The 17,349-nt window shown below is 41.6% G+C and overlaps 1 protein-coding gene across 1 annotated transcript; it reads left to right on the top strand.

The window, feature by feature from the left end:
• The first annotated feature begins 791 nt into the window (after positions 1-791).
• On the top strand, positions 792-3,110 carry HTR1A (5-hydroxytryptamine receptor 1A). Its single transcript, XM_063456917.1, has one exon. It carries the CDS (start codon positions 1,252-1,254, stop codon positions 2,485-2,487), a length of 1,236 nt encoding a protein of 411 aa, XP_063312987.1. The 5' UTR covers positions 792-1,251; the 3' UTR covers positions 2,488-3,110.
• The last annotated feature ends 14,239 nt before the right edge of the window (positions 3,111-17,349 follow it).

Genomic DNA, 17,349 nt, shown 5'->3' with positions numbered 1-17,349 from the left:
GCATTGAAAAAAAAAAAACTGAAAGAGGAAAACACATTTCGGAGAAATCACGTCATATTTAATCTCCCTTTTAATCTTTGTAAATAATATTATAGAAACCACAGATCTTGCATAATCTAATGTGCATGCATGCAGTGTATGGCTGACCTTATTCACGGACCTACCTGTAGATGGCACCAAACTCCCTTTTCCAGTTTGATTGCCGCTGTCCATGGTCCTGATAGATAGATCACCGTTAGAATAGCAAGGGATAAGGGAACTGCTTTGGAGAGCAAAGAGTGCAGCATACATCACATACAACAAAGCGCCGTTCAGATTTTGCATGTTGGGGAATGATTTCGCATGGCCCCTTTAAGAATGCCTTGGAATGCCGAGTTAACTACACTTTATTGATTTATTCGAAGTTCTTGCATGAAATAGCAATAAAGTAACCCATGGTAACATCATCACTTGCACAAGTGTTCCATAATACTCTTATTGCACTGCATGCTGATTCCCCTTCCCCGGAGCACAGGGTTAATCAATAGGCTGTGTGAAGGAGGGGGATCCACTTTATGGGTTTTGGAATGTGTGTTTTGACATTAAGAAGCAAACATTCTATAAGTGTCCTGGTAACAGAAGGCAAGTCATCCCGAGACTGTCACTGAGGCAGGAGATCTGAAAGCAGTGCTAGTCTATGCAATAAATGGTCTTCTAAATGGAGAGCACAGAAGCCAATCTCTCTAGCTCCGCCTGCTTTCCTGATGAAAGGGACCAAAATACAATACCAGCACAGCGAGAGGAGAGACTCTCACAGTATGCTGTTGTAGTTCATTTAGTGGCAACATAGTAACAGGATTCTTTTATACATTTTTTTTCCCCTCTCTCTCTCTCTCTCCCTCATCAAGGGATTTTTTTCCAGCAAAAAGGATATCACAGAAGAATCACAGAAAAGAAGTGAATCTCCTCTTCCTGGGAGGTGCAGATCAATGTGCTCCAGGGTCCATATCCCAGGGGTGACCCCCATAGCCGCTGACGTCCTCTCTCTGCTCCTGTCCTCGGTGAGATTTCAACTTTTCCCAGCAGTGGTCCGTGATTTTCCGAAGCATGAAACGTAGGCTGAAGTGGTACCAGGCTCCCCTGTAATTATGCCTGCTTTAAAGAAGCGAAAAGCTAGAGTGGATCCTTTTCTTCAGATGAAGTGAAAAAGTCCAGGACTTATAGACCCTATTCCCCTCTCTTTCTGTCCGTGGTCCTTTTCTTCTGCTGGTAATGGATGCTTTCAACAACACTACCTCTCCCCTCTACGCTTTAGAGAAGGGCAATGGTGCAGAGTTCGAAGAGGTGGCTTTGAGCTATCAGATCATCACTTCTCTCTTCCTGGGGACTCTGATTCTCTGTGCAATTTTTGGCAATGCATGTGTGGTGGCAGCCATAGCACTTGAAAGGACTCTACAAACTGTGGCCAATTATCTCATAGGCTCCCTGGCTGTCACTGACCTCATGGTCTCCGTTCTGGTGTTACCTATGGCAGCACTTTACCAAGTGTTGAACAAGTGGACTCTTGGCCAGGTAATATGTGATATATTTATTTCTTTAGACGTGTTGTGCTGTACCTCGTCCATCCTTCACTTGTGTGCTATAGCACTTGACAGATACTGGGCCATAACTGACCCCATAGACTATGTGAACAAGAGGACTCCTAGAAGGGCTGCCATACTCATAAGTCTGACCTGGATAGTAGGGTTTTCCATATCAATCCCACCCATGTTGGGCTGGAGGACAAACGAAGACAGGTCAGACCCAGATGCTTGTAAGATTAGCAAGGACCCTGGATACACTATCTACTCAACGTTCGGAGCGTTCTATATCCCACTGATTCTCATGCTGGTGTTATATGGCAGGATATTCAAAGCAGCCAGGTTTAGGATAAGAAAAACCGTGAAAAAGACAGAAAAAACGAAAGTGGCAGACACCTGTCTCTCGGTATCCCCAGCAACCATACAACGAAAAAGCAACGGGGAACCCAGTAAAAACTGGAAAAGGAGTGTGGAACCCAAGCCCAGCTCTTGTGTGAATGGGGCAGTAAGGCATGGGGAAGATGGAGCTGCTCTGGAGGTTATCGAGGTCCAACATTGCACGAACTCCAAAAACCACCTGTCTCTGCCAAACCACTCAAGTGACAGCCAAACTCCCCCCTGCTTTGAGAAGAAGAACGATAGGGGCACAGATGCAAAAAGAAAAGTCGCTTTGGCCAGAGAGAGGAAAACTGTTAAGACCCTAGGCATCATCATGGGGACTTTCATTTTCTGCTGGCTACCATTCTTCATCGTAGCTCTGGTTTTGCCATTTTGTGAAACATGTCATATGCCCCACTTACTTTTCGATATCATAAACTGGCTGGGTTACTCAAACTCTCTCCTGAACCCTATCATTTATGCTTATTTTAATAAAGATTTCCAAAGTGCTTTTAAGAAAATTATCAAGTGCAAATTCTGTAGACCGTGAAGAAACTGCAAGAACATCTGCCTGCCTCCTTATTGTCACCATGTATATTTTGACATGCTTTGTGTCCTTTACAACATGGAAATATCATCAGATTCAGGATCGGCAACAAAAAGTTAAATCCCCTGACTTGAGAACTCTAAGGGGTCCGGGTACATTTACTGTGAAGAAATTATTTTTTATTTTTTATGGCTACCATTTCTTAATTATGATTATTTCACAGCCAGTCTCAGCAACATGGCCAGTGCATTATTGTAATATGTTTTTTGGTCTACTGAAACTCTGTCCATGGACCAAGAGATGTTGAAGTGTTGCTTGTTGTTCAGTCATTTCTACTCACCAAGACAACACGGTAACAATTCAACTGGCACAAGGCTGGCATTATGTAACCCTCGTCCCCCCCCCCCCCCCCTTTCCCTTCCACCCCCACCCTCTCCCATCCACCCCCACTCCTGGTTTCATTTTGGAAGAGTGATGAGGTTTGCAGATATTTGCTAGCCATGTCTGCAAATCCCATTGAACTCCCATTTCAATAGTATTATCAGAATAAAACGTCCTATGCATAAACTCAATCATCTATAATTATTACAATAACGAAAAAAAAAAGATTGTCTAAACTAAAATAAAGACACAATAGAACAGTGAGTATTGTATGTAGAAATGTAATTATGGCCTGAATGTACAGTATTATATTGCAATATTCGCTGATATGATCCTAACACATACATTGCAAGTTTGTTGCAAATAAACTTTTTGCCTTGCAGTGCAAATAAATCATGTCATGTCTTCTTTAATTGATAACCAATTAAAACACGGATTTTTGTAGTGAAAACTACTATTGTTAAACTATCAAGTATCGAGTTTTGTAAAAGGGCAGGTTAACCGTTTCATTGCTGGGTGGGATTCTCACCCATGTGATCCAAATGGTTCATTGATGGTACCCAGAAGATTTAGATCCACCACTGAGGTTTGAACAAGTGGGTCACAGCAATGTTACAATACTGTGCTTTAATTCTAATAATGACATATTTTGGCGTTCTATCATTTCTGCAGCATTTTAATCATGTTGTAGTCTCTAATCGTGCGCAGGGTTAATGCATTAAATGCGCATGCCTCTCTTTGGTGATGAGATTTTGTAGTTTTGATCCAGTTATGGCTCTGATATTGACATTAATATCCACCAACCCCTGTAATCCTCAGATCCAGAAATTACATTATGTCTGTAATGATTTCCCTGCATGACAGGGAACTATGTAAAAATTAACAGTTTGTTTCTATTTGAAAGGGCTTTTTTTAACATCAGGATGCAAGGTGGTTTAAATCATATTTTGTTTATTGGCATATTTGGGGAGGTTACCATTATCTCTTATGGACTTCAGTTCCTCCAACAGTAGCTGTCCTTCCTAAGAACGTGTTCTGTTAGTATGTACAGTGAAATGCACTCTGTGTTTGCTGGGGAAAACAGCAATATCTTTTAATTCAATATTTAAGTCTTATTACAATTACGAATTCTAGCCATTTAAACCTATAGTTTAATACTATGTAACTCTCTTGTAACTATGGGGGAACTTGTCTATTGCATGTACATTCTACATGGATTCCTGGGCATAGCCAACTGAACTAGCTACAAAAAAACAACTTGGGTTTTAACACAAAGACAATTCAAGCAGCAAGCTGAAAGTTCAACTATAAATAAGTAATGTACTTTAAGCATTCAAGCACTTTAGAGAAAAGAGAAAAATTCAAGCCACATGCTAATTATTGGTTTGGTTCATTTGTTGAACAAGCCTTGCAAAAAAAAAAGTAATGATAAAAATCATAATACAGTAAATTAAGCAATGCATTATTTACAACAGTGGTTGTACAAAAAATATTCTCCTTTTTTACAGAACCACAACTCTTAAGATGACTGGTAAAGCATCCTGGGTGTTGTAGTTTTATAACAACTTGATATCTACCCCTTATCAGTCTATGATAGAAAAACATAAGAATCAAAAGGAATAAAATGCAAGTGGGTCATAGTTGGAGCAAGCAGGATGCAGGTGTTGGCAGCTACAAAGATCTTCCTTCCTCTCCCTTGCCCATCCCTATTTTCTATAGCTCACTGATTCCTTTATCCATCCAAGTGAACAAAATTAAGCACGAGAAGTCATTTCCCCAGGTCTTAGAGAAGGTAAAATTACTTTCCCTGCTGTTCTCAAGCTCTCTCTAAAATGTAATCAATACTTTTCTTGTAAGATGAAAGGAACAGCACATAGTTGAACTGCAGTAAAAATGATTTTGCTTTATGCTGTCACAGTTTACTATTTGTCTCATACTTCTACAGGGAAGGAGCATGCCAAAGCATTAAAGGGTCTATTTACTAAAGAGTGGCTTAGGTGATCAGCTGACAACCTAGTTACAAAATATATTCCAGTGTAGAATATTTAAAAAAAATAGCCTGAGTGTTGCCCAAACTCAGCTAGTTTGTTGGTAGCTAGAGCACAATTCATTGTTTAGTTGACAGACCCCCTCTTAAAACAAACTGCTTATTATTAACAGGAGTGAGTCAACAACAGAGCTCAAAAACATATATATGTAGATCCTGACATTTTTTTTACATATAGTTGGGAAGGTTGTCACTCATTTTGAAATGATGTGTTTATGGCTTCTGATATAATCATTACCTAATACTATCTGCTTGACTGATTTCAAATGCATCACTCTATATAAGAGCATGTTGTAAACCACCCACATATTTTTTTTAGCATTAGGTGACACATATAAGCAACACTTTATATATTTTTATTTCTTTAAGCACATGATTATATTGGCTATCTCAATAAAAGGGACATATGTGTTTACATCACAATGCAATACCAATCGCACTGTATACATTTATTTGATATTAGCCTCATGCCATAAAACCTATAATTAATTATACATTTTTAAATGCAAAATGTAATTAGTATTTTGTCGGATAAATTATTAATATTTGTGTGAGTGTGCATTGTGAGTTATGACAAGCAGCTAATTGCATGTGTAGTACCTATCCACTTGTGCTTTTGTAATTGGTGAGATCAATGTGACCACAAGTCTATTTTATCTGTAGCTATACCACTGTTTGGATATATAATAATGGAATCTCTGGGCAATTATTTCGGTGTTTGCTGAGTTAAGATTTTATTTCAGTCTACAGCTTCCAGTGGTCATGTTTGCAAAGTCATTTCACATTAATGTCTGTTTCTGGTGAGTCTCAAAGATCCATTCATTAAGCTCCTGTTGAGTTAAGTTCACACAGCTGATGAAATGATGCACAAAGTAAAAATATCATCCACACTGCAATTTCCTTTTAATATGCTCTATTCTGGGCATGTCAAACTGTGCATTTCAGCTGCTGTTGGACGGCAACCCCCATTTATGGCCCCCATTTATAGCCTGTAAGCCTAAAGCAAAGGCAAAGTATTGTGGAAGTTGTAGGAACGCACAGCATCTATATCCTAGAGGGGGAAAAAAATGCTATTTTTCCATTTCAGGGTGCAAAAAGACAGCATGTCATTTACCCATAGACTATTTAAAATGCTCAGATTTTTTTTTATATTATGGGTTAAATTGTGCTTTGATGACAGATGACTTGTATAATGTTGGCAACTTGCACAGTATCTGTTAAAGTATCCATAGTAAGAAAAAATGGCAAGTTGGCTAGTAAATAAACAATAAGTCAGTTGCAAGGTCACCTTTTGCATTAGACACACACAATTTGGACTGGTTACAGCTGGATTAGAACTGCAGAATTGTTATGCAATTATATCAAGTCAACTTTTTGATAAGCCCTGGCTTATTAACAACTGCTGGAATTGAGTGGATTTGGCTGTTTAAGTTGGGAATGTCAGGTCACATACACTATTTCTGACTTGCATAATTGTACATTGAAAAAAATAAACTGCTGGCAGTATTGAGCTGCTAGAGGGCAAACATTAAAAGAGTGCCACCAGCACTAAGCGTGCCCAGTATAAGCCTAGATACTGTACCAGGGGGTGTTCAGTCCTGTAAAACATGAATCTTCATTGCCAGAATTCTTAAATGTAACAGAGAGCTTCAGGGTACAGTTGGTGACTGCCAATTGATTCTGAGTTAACTTGTGCTGTGATCAATCAATGAAGTCAACATGGTTTTTGCGCAAGTCAATAAATAGATAATTAGCTCAGATTTATATGACTGGCCTCAACAGAGAAAATAAATGTCAGATTGCTGAGTGAATTCGCTACGAGCTTTGACTGATTGTAGGAATGCTATGTCTAAAATCATATTAATTTAGAAAACAAGAACACAAGTCTTAAGGAGGGCATATTATCAAAGATTTTAAATCTCAGTTTGTTATTCCTTCATCTGTAAATTACATTTACGATATATTTGTGATTTATATTTCTTTATTGCAAGCATGTATTCTTGTGACTGACCAATGTTGTAGTAAATCAGACAAAGTTTTTCTTTAAAGTCTGAATTTAGAGCACATTCAAAGTGGATTTTAAGCAAACATAGCCAGACTGAAAACACTGCTGCTTTTATTATTTAGTTATTTTGTATTATTTTTGTATTATTTGTTCGTTATTTTTGGCCTAACATTAAAAATCACTATGGATTCATTTTGAATTCCTGACTATTATGGTTGGAATGTGTCACTTTTGATATGCCTTGCTTGTAACATAATGTTCACCACAGAGGTCCATCCTTGTTGGTCAGTCAGAGTGTCAGTGAGGGAAGGGTGCATGCCCTGACATGAAAGTGAGCTGAGGTAGATCTCCACTGTTTCGTGAGATCATTTGGTCATGTGCATGTGCATTGTACAAGCGTGATCTGCAAATGCAAAATATGGGTACTGTCACATAATACTCACAGAGTGACGACACTGTGCATCTTTTTGGAAGCAAGATCTTGTATCTAATGGGCAATGTACTCAGTTGAGTCAGAGTGCCTATCATTCCTTGCCTTTCATGTCAAAAAACAGTACCACAGATATATATATATATATATATATATATATATATATATATATATATATATATATATATATATATATATATAAAAGAAACCAAGAGGGCTGCACTCACCTAAACATGCATACATTATAGGGTGCTGCTGGGGCCAAAATATACAAAATACAGAATCCAGCGCACTCGCTATTAACTAAACAATGCTTTTTAAATCTTAGAGATTGTAATAGTTTTATTTAAAAACACCTCACGTAGGCAAAAAATGATGGGGGTTTAGTTACATTATATGATCATACATTGCATAAGCCTGCCAACTACGTCAAAGTACCCCATATTCGGTAGGTCCTATCCTGATAGCAGCCTAATGCTTGCTCTTATGAGATTAATCCACTTACTTGGGAAATACTTCCTTACTGGGACTCTCTGCAAGTCAAGGCTAAATAGGGTCCTGGAATGAGGCACCTGTAACAGGGAGGGGTGCAAAACCAATATATATATATATATATATATATATATATATATATATATATATATACCTATAACTAGAACACTAACAATCGTGCAGCCGTACATGTTAACAAAAATATAGTTGGTAAAATGTTGACACCTACATAAAACAGACGCGAGAGTAGGAAAGTTCATTGTAAGAAAAGAAAATGAAGATTTGTCATTTAATCTTTCCATAATAGTTTTAAACATAAAGAATTGGGTAAGATCATAATGCTATATTTAGTTATTCAACAAAGGAGGAGATAAATACTTTGAAGGGAAAATTAATTCGCTGTAGAGTTGAATAAATGTGTGATATTTGTGATATTATTTAATCTTTTATCATAATGCAAGAAGCTAAAGTGTCTCTTTGTTTATCTAGCAATATGAAATAAAAGTTGCTCATGAGCATAAGTGATAATTGCTAATTATACTCCCACCAGCCAAAGAAAAGGTTCCTGTTAATTAGCTACCAGCTAACAAGAGGCAATAGCCGATCTATGAGTTTGTTACTAATGGACATGAAGTCTCATGCTTGATGGCCAGAGTTTAATTACTAAGTGCCATGACTTCCATTTCTTACCAAATCTTCACACTGACATGTATACACACCATAATTAAGTCAGTCTTTTAATTTATCAGTGGAAAAAATATCTAGTGTAATAGGTTGTTTTTCAAATCTGATACCAACTGGCACTAATGACAAAAAGGAATGAATGACTTCCAGCTGAAAATGAGCATAAATTACCCTTTTTATTAAAATTTAAGGCATTTGCTTGAGTTCCAAATATTTTGAGTAGCATATTATCAAAAGTTTACTTGGAAAGTAGACGTTTATATAGTCTGTTCTCTAAGAACATAGACAGTGAATTGCAACTGTCCACAAAATATAAATCAAAATAGCCCAAAAAATTCCAAACACTTATCCTTTCCAAACTCAGCCAGTTTGCAATTCAATTGTCAACTCACTACATCCAACTGTTTAGTAACCCATTGGTTGTCACGTAGGATGCAACCTTAATCCATATTTTAATTATTTGCAAACGTTAAACCTCTTCCCTCCCAAAAACGTGAATACTCATAATGTTTATTTTGCATCGAAAATCAATACAAAAATAAAATTTCCCACCAAATGCACATTTTATTCTTTCCCTTTCTTTGAGTACAGTTTTTCATCTTGAAGAGAAATACATTTCTTTGCCATGGCCCCATTCTGTTCTTTATCTCTGCAGAGGGACAATGAAAGGCTCCCCTCTCCCTAACCACTAACTCTGCATGATGTTTTTTAAGACCAGAGAGAGGAAGGGATAGCATACTGAACATACTAGTGGAATACTATCTAAAGGCTAAAATAGTAGCTGATGATATTTGTTTTTGAATATTTTCTACTTAAAGTGTCTCTTATATCAGTCCTTACATATATTGCAAAGTCATCCATAGGGGACATATAAGCTAGGTGTGCTACAGTCATAGGGGAGGAAATGCTCCTTACCTGAAACTCTCCCTTGAGGGTGCCATCCTATTTCTTCAGCTCCTGATGCTTCATTCACCAGGTGTCTATGCCACTGCTCTAATCTAATGTATGAGTGAAAGTACAGTAGAGATGTCTATGGACAATCTCACAAAACTGCAGGAACCTACAGAGACCAACTCAATCGATGCTCAAGAAGACACTTGATACCCACAGCCATCAGTACTGACGGCTGAAGGAATTGACAAAAGCTGATGGCATAAACTCCCCTTTTTGTCCAGTTTTGTCAACTTCATGCTTGAACATAACATTCAATAGCCCCTACTTTGTCTTTTGATATGTTTTGACTGCGTTATAATTCCAGTGAAATTCAAATGCAGTCAATCTGAGTATTTAAAAAATATTTGATCTTTATGAAACACAAAAGATTTTAATGTGGTGACATAGCCACTTTAACGTAAGTGAACAAAATGCCATCCATACAGACATTATTTTTACCTTCTGGAGAATTTTGAAAAATGAAACAAAAAAATATCCAGATAAGGAAAGGATACTTAAAGGGACACTATAGTCACCAAAACAACTTTAGCTTAAGGAAGCAGTTTTGATGTATAGATAATGCCCCTGCAGCCTCACTGCTCAATTCTCTGCCATTTAGGAGTTAAATTACTTTGTTTATGAACCCTAATCACACCTCCCTGAATGTGACTTGCACAGCCTTCCTAAACACTTCCTGTAAAGAGTCATCTAAAGTTTATCCTTCTTTTATTGCAAGTTCTGTTTAATTAAGATGTTCTTATCCCTGCTATGTTAATTGCTTGCTAGACCCTGCAAGAGCCTCCTGTATGTGATTTAAGTTCAATTTACAGAGAAAGATATAAAATTTGTAAGGTAAATTACATCTGATTGAAAGTTTTTTTTTTTTTTTTTTGCACAGGCTGTGTCAATCATAGCCAGGGGAGGTGTGGCAAGGGCTGCATAAACAGAAACAACATGATCTAACTCCTAAATAGCAGTACAGCCGGAGAGGCGTGATCTATACATTATAACAGCTTCATTATGCTAAAGTTGTTTAGGTGACTATATAGTGTTCCTTTAACAGATAAATGTGCAGAAGCCATTTAGTCACATAGTGTAAAAGACATTACAGGAACATTGACTAAAACAAAACCTCCCTCTGATGTTTTCCATCCATGGTGATGGTCCTAGTCATAGAATATAATAATCAAAGGGCACATTAGGGCATACATACCAGCGTGTCCCTTTCCTTTGTTATTTGCATTTTTAGAAAGCTGTATACTTAAAAAATTCTGGTTCCTTAGAAACAACTTTAAGTGGGGTAATTGACCATATGTACTTGTCTGTTCTGTTATAACTAATGTATGTGACAAACATAACATTTCTGCATTAATGGAAATATAATCAGACCCTCTATGAAATATTGCAAGACAAGGACATTTCTATTTAAAATGTACCATGCAGAATATTTCAAGTAAATAAAAAATAGTAATGTCTGAATGATACATAAATTTATTTTTTTCTGGAATTCCTTAACAGCAATCTGCACATGCAATTTCTGGTTTATCCTGTGTGCTCGCTATGCACACCAGGCGTCAGATAAATGTGAGGCAGAATTTATTTTTACAACATATAAATAAAATAAAATAAAATAAAGTATAGTGATGAAATGGTTAATAGCCATCTTTCCATGTTGATTGCATTATGTAGGTCTTGTAATGACACAAAATGCAGTATGGTACCTGTAAAGAGGCATTCATATTTTCATTTTGAATACTTCACCGTTAGATGCCAATCTGTAGTTTGAACAGATTACAGGCCATATGCTGCAACTTGTCAGAATTGCACAAGCTTCTCCAGCATTTCTTTGCCCTTTATAAATTATATGGTGAATTATAATGCAATGCATATTTTATTTATGTACTCACAGTATATATATATATATATATATATATATATATATATATATATATATAAAACATCTGAAAATGCAGTGATAGAACACACATATCTGTTTGTCTCTCTGTCAATCTGTCTGTCTATCTAACCTCTGTGAATATATCCACTCTCTATAATTTATTTTTTCTTTGTTTGCAAAACATACACAAAAACCTGCATGCATGCTCACTCGTGCATGCACATAAACACAAATATAGTTATAAGTATATACACTTCAGTGAGATTATAATACCATTTTCAACTTTTATGCAAATTATTGAAGCACAGTTTAACCCCTTAAGGACCAATCTTCTGGAATAAAAGGGAATCATGACATGTCACACATGTCGTGTGTCCTTAAGGGGTTAAGGGGTAGTCAACCTTTTAATACCTACCGCCCACTTTTGTATCTTTGTTGATGGTAACATTTCCTTACCACTCACCAGTGCCGCAGTAAGTAATTTTAAAGCGCAGGTTAGACTTAAAAAAACATGTACTTAAATTAAACTATTTGTTTTATTTTTTTCTATGTTTGTGTGTGTGTGAAGGGTGCTGTGTGTGTGTGAGAGGGGGAAAGTGTGTGTGAGGGGGCATTGTGTAAGTGGTGGTGTGTGTGTGTGTGTGTGAGGGGTGCAGTGTGTGTGTGTGTGTGTGAGGGTTGCAGTGTGTGTGTATGAAGGATGCTGTGTGTGTGTGAGGGGAGGTGCACTGTGTATGAGGAGGGCAGTGTGTGTGTGAAGGACATTGTGTGTGTGTGATGGATGCTATGTGTGTGAGAGGTGCAGTGTGTGTGAGGGGGCTGTGTATGTGAAGGGTGCTATGAGAGGGGGTCAGTGTATGTGTCGGAGGGGCAGTGTGTGTGTGAGGGGGCAGTGTGTCTATGAGGGGTGCAGGGTGCCGTGTGTGTCTTAGAGGGGATGTGCGTGTGTGTGATGAGGGTGTGTGAGGGGGGTAGCATGTATGGGAGGCAGTGTGTGTAATAGGTACAGTGTGGGTCTGTGTGTGTTAAGGTTGCAGTGTGTGTGTGTTTGTGTGAGGGTTGCAGTGTGTGTGCGTGAGGGTTGCAGTGTGTGTGGGGGATGCAGTGTGTGTGTGTGGTAGGGGGCAGTGTGTATGTGTGTGAAGGGGCAGTGTGTGTGAGGAAGCAGTGTGTGTTTGTGTGTGAAGGGTGCATATTGTCTATGCTGTGTGTAGGTGGGTGAGATGTGAAAATCTATCTTAATTTCTTCCCCTCCCTTCTTCTTACCTGTTACCAGGGAGGGGGGACATAATGCTGCAAGTCCTGGTGGTCCAGTGGTAGCATGTTCACTTTAGCCTGCAGCTCTTCCGGCATCATGCTGACTCTCCTGTCCTCCCGCGAGCACAGCACTGTATCCCATGGTAATGTGTGGCAAAGCTCTGTCAGAGCCTCCCAGGCCCTTTTCTTCCCCCTGCTCATAGTAAGTGCCAGTGGGCCGGTGAGGGAGATCTTTGATCTCATCACCAGCCCAGAGGACCCTCAGCAAGGCTGGCTATGCATGGGCCGCTAGGGGAGATTAAAGGATTTCCCCTGCTGGCCTTGGCCCATGGTCATCGCCCAACGTTCGGTTTCCGCAGAACCCACCACCGCCCACCTGAAATCCCAAACTACCCACTAGTGGGTGGTAGGGACCAGGTTGACTACCCCTGGTTGAAATGCAGCTATGCCCCAGTTTGACTCCATTATTTGAAATGTTTGAAAATTCACTTAACCACCATTTGAGTTATGCTATAGGTGTAATTGAATTTGTTCAATTATATGCAAATGATGTATTTAACTGCTGCAGTGAGACTTTGGTTCTATCTATATTACCAATATAATTGTGAAAATACAATAATAAAGAACAATGGTTCACCACAGGGCCGGCCCGGGCATTTTTTAATCACAGCGGCCCACTGAGAAGAAGGCGGGGCCAGATAGGGTGTGTTTTGTCATCACCAATGGCAAACATACCCCATCACAAACTGAGCATGTTGGTTCAATGCTCTGTCAGGGAAGACCATACGCAGAGCTCTGCTGAAGAGCTCTAGCATGAAGAAAAAGTCCAATATTTGTTCTGCACAGTGCAAGCATTTTTATTAACATGCTTGCGCTGTGTTTGCTTGAAACTTATCTCTGGTGTCTCCATAGATGTGATACTAGAAGACAAAAATGGCAGGAAAGAGTATTGTACATGTGTTTGGACCTGCTTGTTGGATTGCGTGTGTGTAGAGTTAGCTGATTGTGGTGTGGTATTGTGTAAATAGTTTGGGTTTAGTCGTGTTGTGTTTGTGCTGTAATGTAATGTATGTATGTCTAGGTGCTGCAGAGTGTGTGTATAGAGGACATAGTGTGTATAGGGAATGTAGCAAGTGTGTGCATACTGGCTGTAGTGTGTGTGTGTATTGGTGATGTAGTGTGTGTAGGGGTTGTATAGAGTATGTGTTTAGGGAATGTAGTATGTGTTTGCTTACAAGGAATCTAGTGTGTGCATAAGGGATCTAGAGTGTGTATTTCAGGAATGTAGTGTGTGTAGGTGGTGCAGTGTGTGTGGGTATGTAGGGGATCTAATGTGTGTTTGAAGGACCCAGAGTGTGTGTATAGGAGATCTGGTGAGTGTGTGTGTGTAGAGAATTTAGAGTGTATTTAGGAATCTAGTGTGTGTATGTATGATCCAAAGTTGGGCAATTGATCTAGTGTGTGTCTGGAATGTAATGTGTTTAGGAGTGTAGTATGTGTGGGAGAGGTTCTGTAATATATATACATATATTTTTGGAAGTATTGTATGTGTGTGTGTGTGTGTGTGTGAGAGTGGTGCAGTGTGTTAAGGGGATGCTGTGTGTATGTGTGATGGGTACAGTGTGTATGTGTGATGGGTGCAGTGTATATGAGAGGGTGTAGTGTGTGTGAGAGGGGTGCACTGTGAGTGTGAGGGGTGCAGTGTGTGTGTGTGTGAGAGAGTGCTGTGTGCTGTGGGTGTGAGGGGTGTAGTGTGTGAGAGAGGGGTGCAGTGTGGGTAAGGGTGCTGTGTGTGAGGGGTGCAGTGTGTATGTGCTGTGTGTGTGAGTGAAGGGTGCAGTGTTGGTGTGAGGGTGCTTTGTTTCTGTGAGGGTGCTGTGAGTGAGGGTGCTCTGTGTGTGAGGGTGCTGTGAGTGTCATGGGTGCAGTATGTGTGTGTGTAAGTGAGGGTGCTGAGAGTGTCAGGGGAGCAGTGTGTGTGTGTGAGTGAGGGTGCTGTGTGTGAGTGAGGGTGCTGTAAGTGTCAGGGGAGCAGTGTGTGTGTTTGAGTGAGGGTGCTGAGAATATCAGGTGTGCAGTGTGTGTATGTGTGTGAGTGATTGAGGGTGCTGTGAGTGTCAGGTGTGCAGTGTGTGTGTGTGTGTTTGTGTGAGTGAGGGTGCTGTGAGTGTCAGGGGTGGAGTGTGTGTGTATGTGTATGTGTATGTGTGTGTGTGTGAGAGTGTGTGAGTGAGTGTGGCAATGCTCCAGATCTCGCGAGAGGAACCCGGTGGAGCTGCAAGATAGAGCATCTCACCTTTCTCCCTCCCTCCCCAGCCGGCGGTCACATCACACTGCATGTGGGCCGGTGAGGGAGATCGTCATGGAACACAGTGGGACCGGTGCTCGAATAGCGTGGACCCTGCATGGACCGGCCGGGGATGTCCTGTGACTAGTGATGTCCCGAACGGTTCGCTGGCGAATAGTTCCTGGCGAACATAGCATGTTCGCGTTAGCCACCGCGGGCGAACACATGCGATGTTCGGTCCGCCCCCTATTCGTTATCATTGAGTAAACTTTGACCCTGTACCTCACAGTCAGCAGACACATTCCACCCAATCAGCAGCACACCCTCCCTAGCAGACCCTCCCACCTACTGGACAGCATCCATTTTAGATTAATTCGGAAGCTGCAACCATTTTAATTTTTTTTTCAATTTATAATTTTTTTTTTGTGCATATAAATGTTACAAGCAGATACTCCCCCCAGACACGGACACAGAGCAGAATAGGGACAGTTCCCCCTACATAGGGTCACTTGGCAGATATGGATTGACACCTATCCTAAGGATCCCTGATACACACTGACACAGAGCAGAATAGGGACTGTTCACCCTACATAGGGTCACTTGGCAGATATGGATTGACACTTATCCTAAGGATCTCTGATACACACTGACATGGAGCCCTCCATGTGTGAAGATGGATTATTTTTTTTTGCGCTCTTTTTTTTTTTTGTTAATTGCGTCGGTTCTTATGGCTTTTTATTTGGCCTTTTTTGGGGGAAAAAAGAAGATTTTAGAAAAAAGAAGACGTCAAATGGAAAGTTGAATTTTTCTTTACAGGTTAGTTATTTTATTCACCCTTCACTATTTTTTAGGGTGAGGGGGGTAGGTAGGGGGTAACTTTTTTGGGGGTGGGGGGCTGGGTGACTAGGGGCTTGGGGACCACTAGTCATCTTTGATTGGGGGGGTTATTTAGGGCCCCCACCCACCACTAAGGGGTGGGGGCTGGGGGTGAGGACATTAGGTCCCCCACTTATTCTGATTTAGGGCCCCCACCCGCCGCTCAGGGGTGGGGGTCAGGGGGGAGGACATTAGGTCCCCCCCTTATTAGTATTTAGGGCCCCCACCCACCGCTCAGAGGTGTAGGCCAGGAGGGAGGACATTAGGTCCCCCCCTTATTCCAATTTAGGGCCCCACCCACCGCTCAGGGGTGGGGGTCAGGGGGGAGGACATTAGGTCCCCCCTTATTAGTATTTAGGGCCCCCACCCACCGCTCAGGGGTGGAGGCCAGGAGGGAGGACATTAGGTCCCCCCCTTATTCCAATTTAGGGCCACCACCCGCCATTTAGGGGGCCCGGGGGGAGGACAATAGGTCCCCCCCCCCATTATTTGACATTAGGGCCCCCACCTGCCGCAACTTCGGGACCTCGGCAATTCAGCACTTCGGCAATTCGGACATTTGGAAGTACCCGAATGTCCGAATTGCCCGAAATTAGGTACCCCCCTTATTAGTATTTAGGGCCCCCACCCACCGCTCAGGGGTGGGGGCCAGGGGAGAGGACATTAGGTCCCCCATATTTTACTGTAGGGCCCCCACCCACCACTCAGGGGTGGGGGCCAGGGGGGAGGACATTAGGTCCCCCCTTATTTTACTGTAGGGCCCCCACCCACCGCTCAGGGGTGGGGGCCAGGGGGGAGGATATTAGTTTGCCCCCTTATTATTGTTTAAGGCCCCCACCCACCGCATTAGGTCCCCCCTTATGATAATTTTGGGCCCCCACACCACCACTGGTGGGGGCCAGGGGGAGGACATTAGGTCCCCCACTTATTCTGATTTAGGGCCCCCACCCGCTGCTCAGGGGTGGGGGTCATGGGGGAGGACATTAGGTCCCCCCTTATTAGTATTTAGGGCCCCCACCCACCGCTCAGAGGTGTAGGCCAGGAGGGAGGACATTAGGTCCCCCCCTTATTCCAATTTAGGGCCCCCACCCGCCGTTTAGGGGTGGGGGCCCGGGGGGAGGACAATAGGTCCCCCCCATTATTTTACATTAGGGCCCCCATATTTTACTGTAGGGCCCCCACCCACCACTCAGGGGTGGGGGCCAGGGGGGAGGACATTAGGTCCCCCCTTATTTTACTGTAGGGCCCCCACCCACCGCTCAGGGGTGGGGGCCAGGGGGGAGGATATTAGTTTGCCCCCTTATTATTATTTAAGGCCCCCACCCACCGCATTAGGTCCCCCCTTATGATAATTTTGGGCCCCCACACCACCACTGGTGGGGGCCAGGGGGAGGACATTAGGTCCCCCACTTATTCTGATTTAGGGCCCCCACCCGCTGCTCAGGGGTGGGGGTCATGGGGGAGGACATTAGGTCCCCCCTTATTAGTATTTAGGGCCCCCACCCACCGCTCAGAGGTGTAGGCCAGGAGGGAGGACATTAGGTCCCCCCCTTATTCCAATTTAGGGCCCCCACCC

This window comes from Pelobates fuscus, chromosome 5 (assembly GCF_036172605.1).
Source record: "Pelobates fuscus isolate aPelFus1 chromosome 5, aPelFus1.pri, whole genome shotgun sequence".
Taxonomy (NCBI): domain Eukaryota; kingdom Metazoa; phylum Chordata; class Amphibia; order Anura; family Pelobatidae; genus Pelobates; species Pelobates fuscus.
This window is presented reverse-complemented; position numbering and strand designations above follow the sequence as displayed.

Excerpts from the sequence above, each read along its gene's own strand:
- HTR1A (XM_063456917.1), top strand. The coding sequence starts at position 1,252 with ATGGATGCTTTCAACAACACTACCTCTCCCCTCTACGCTTTAGAGAAG.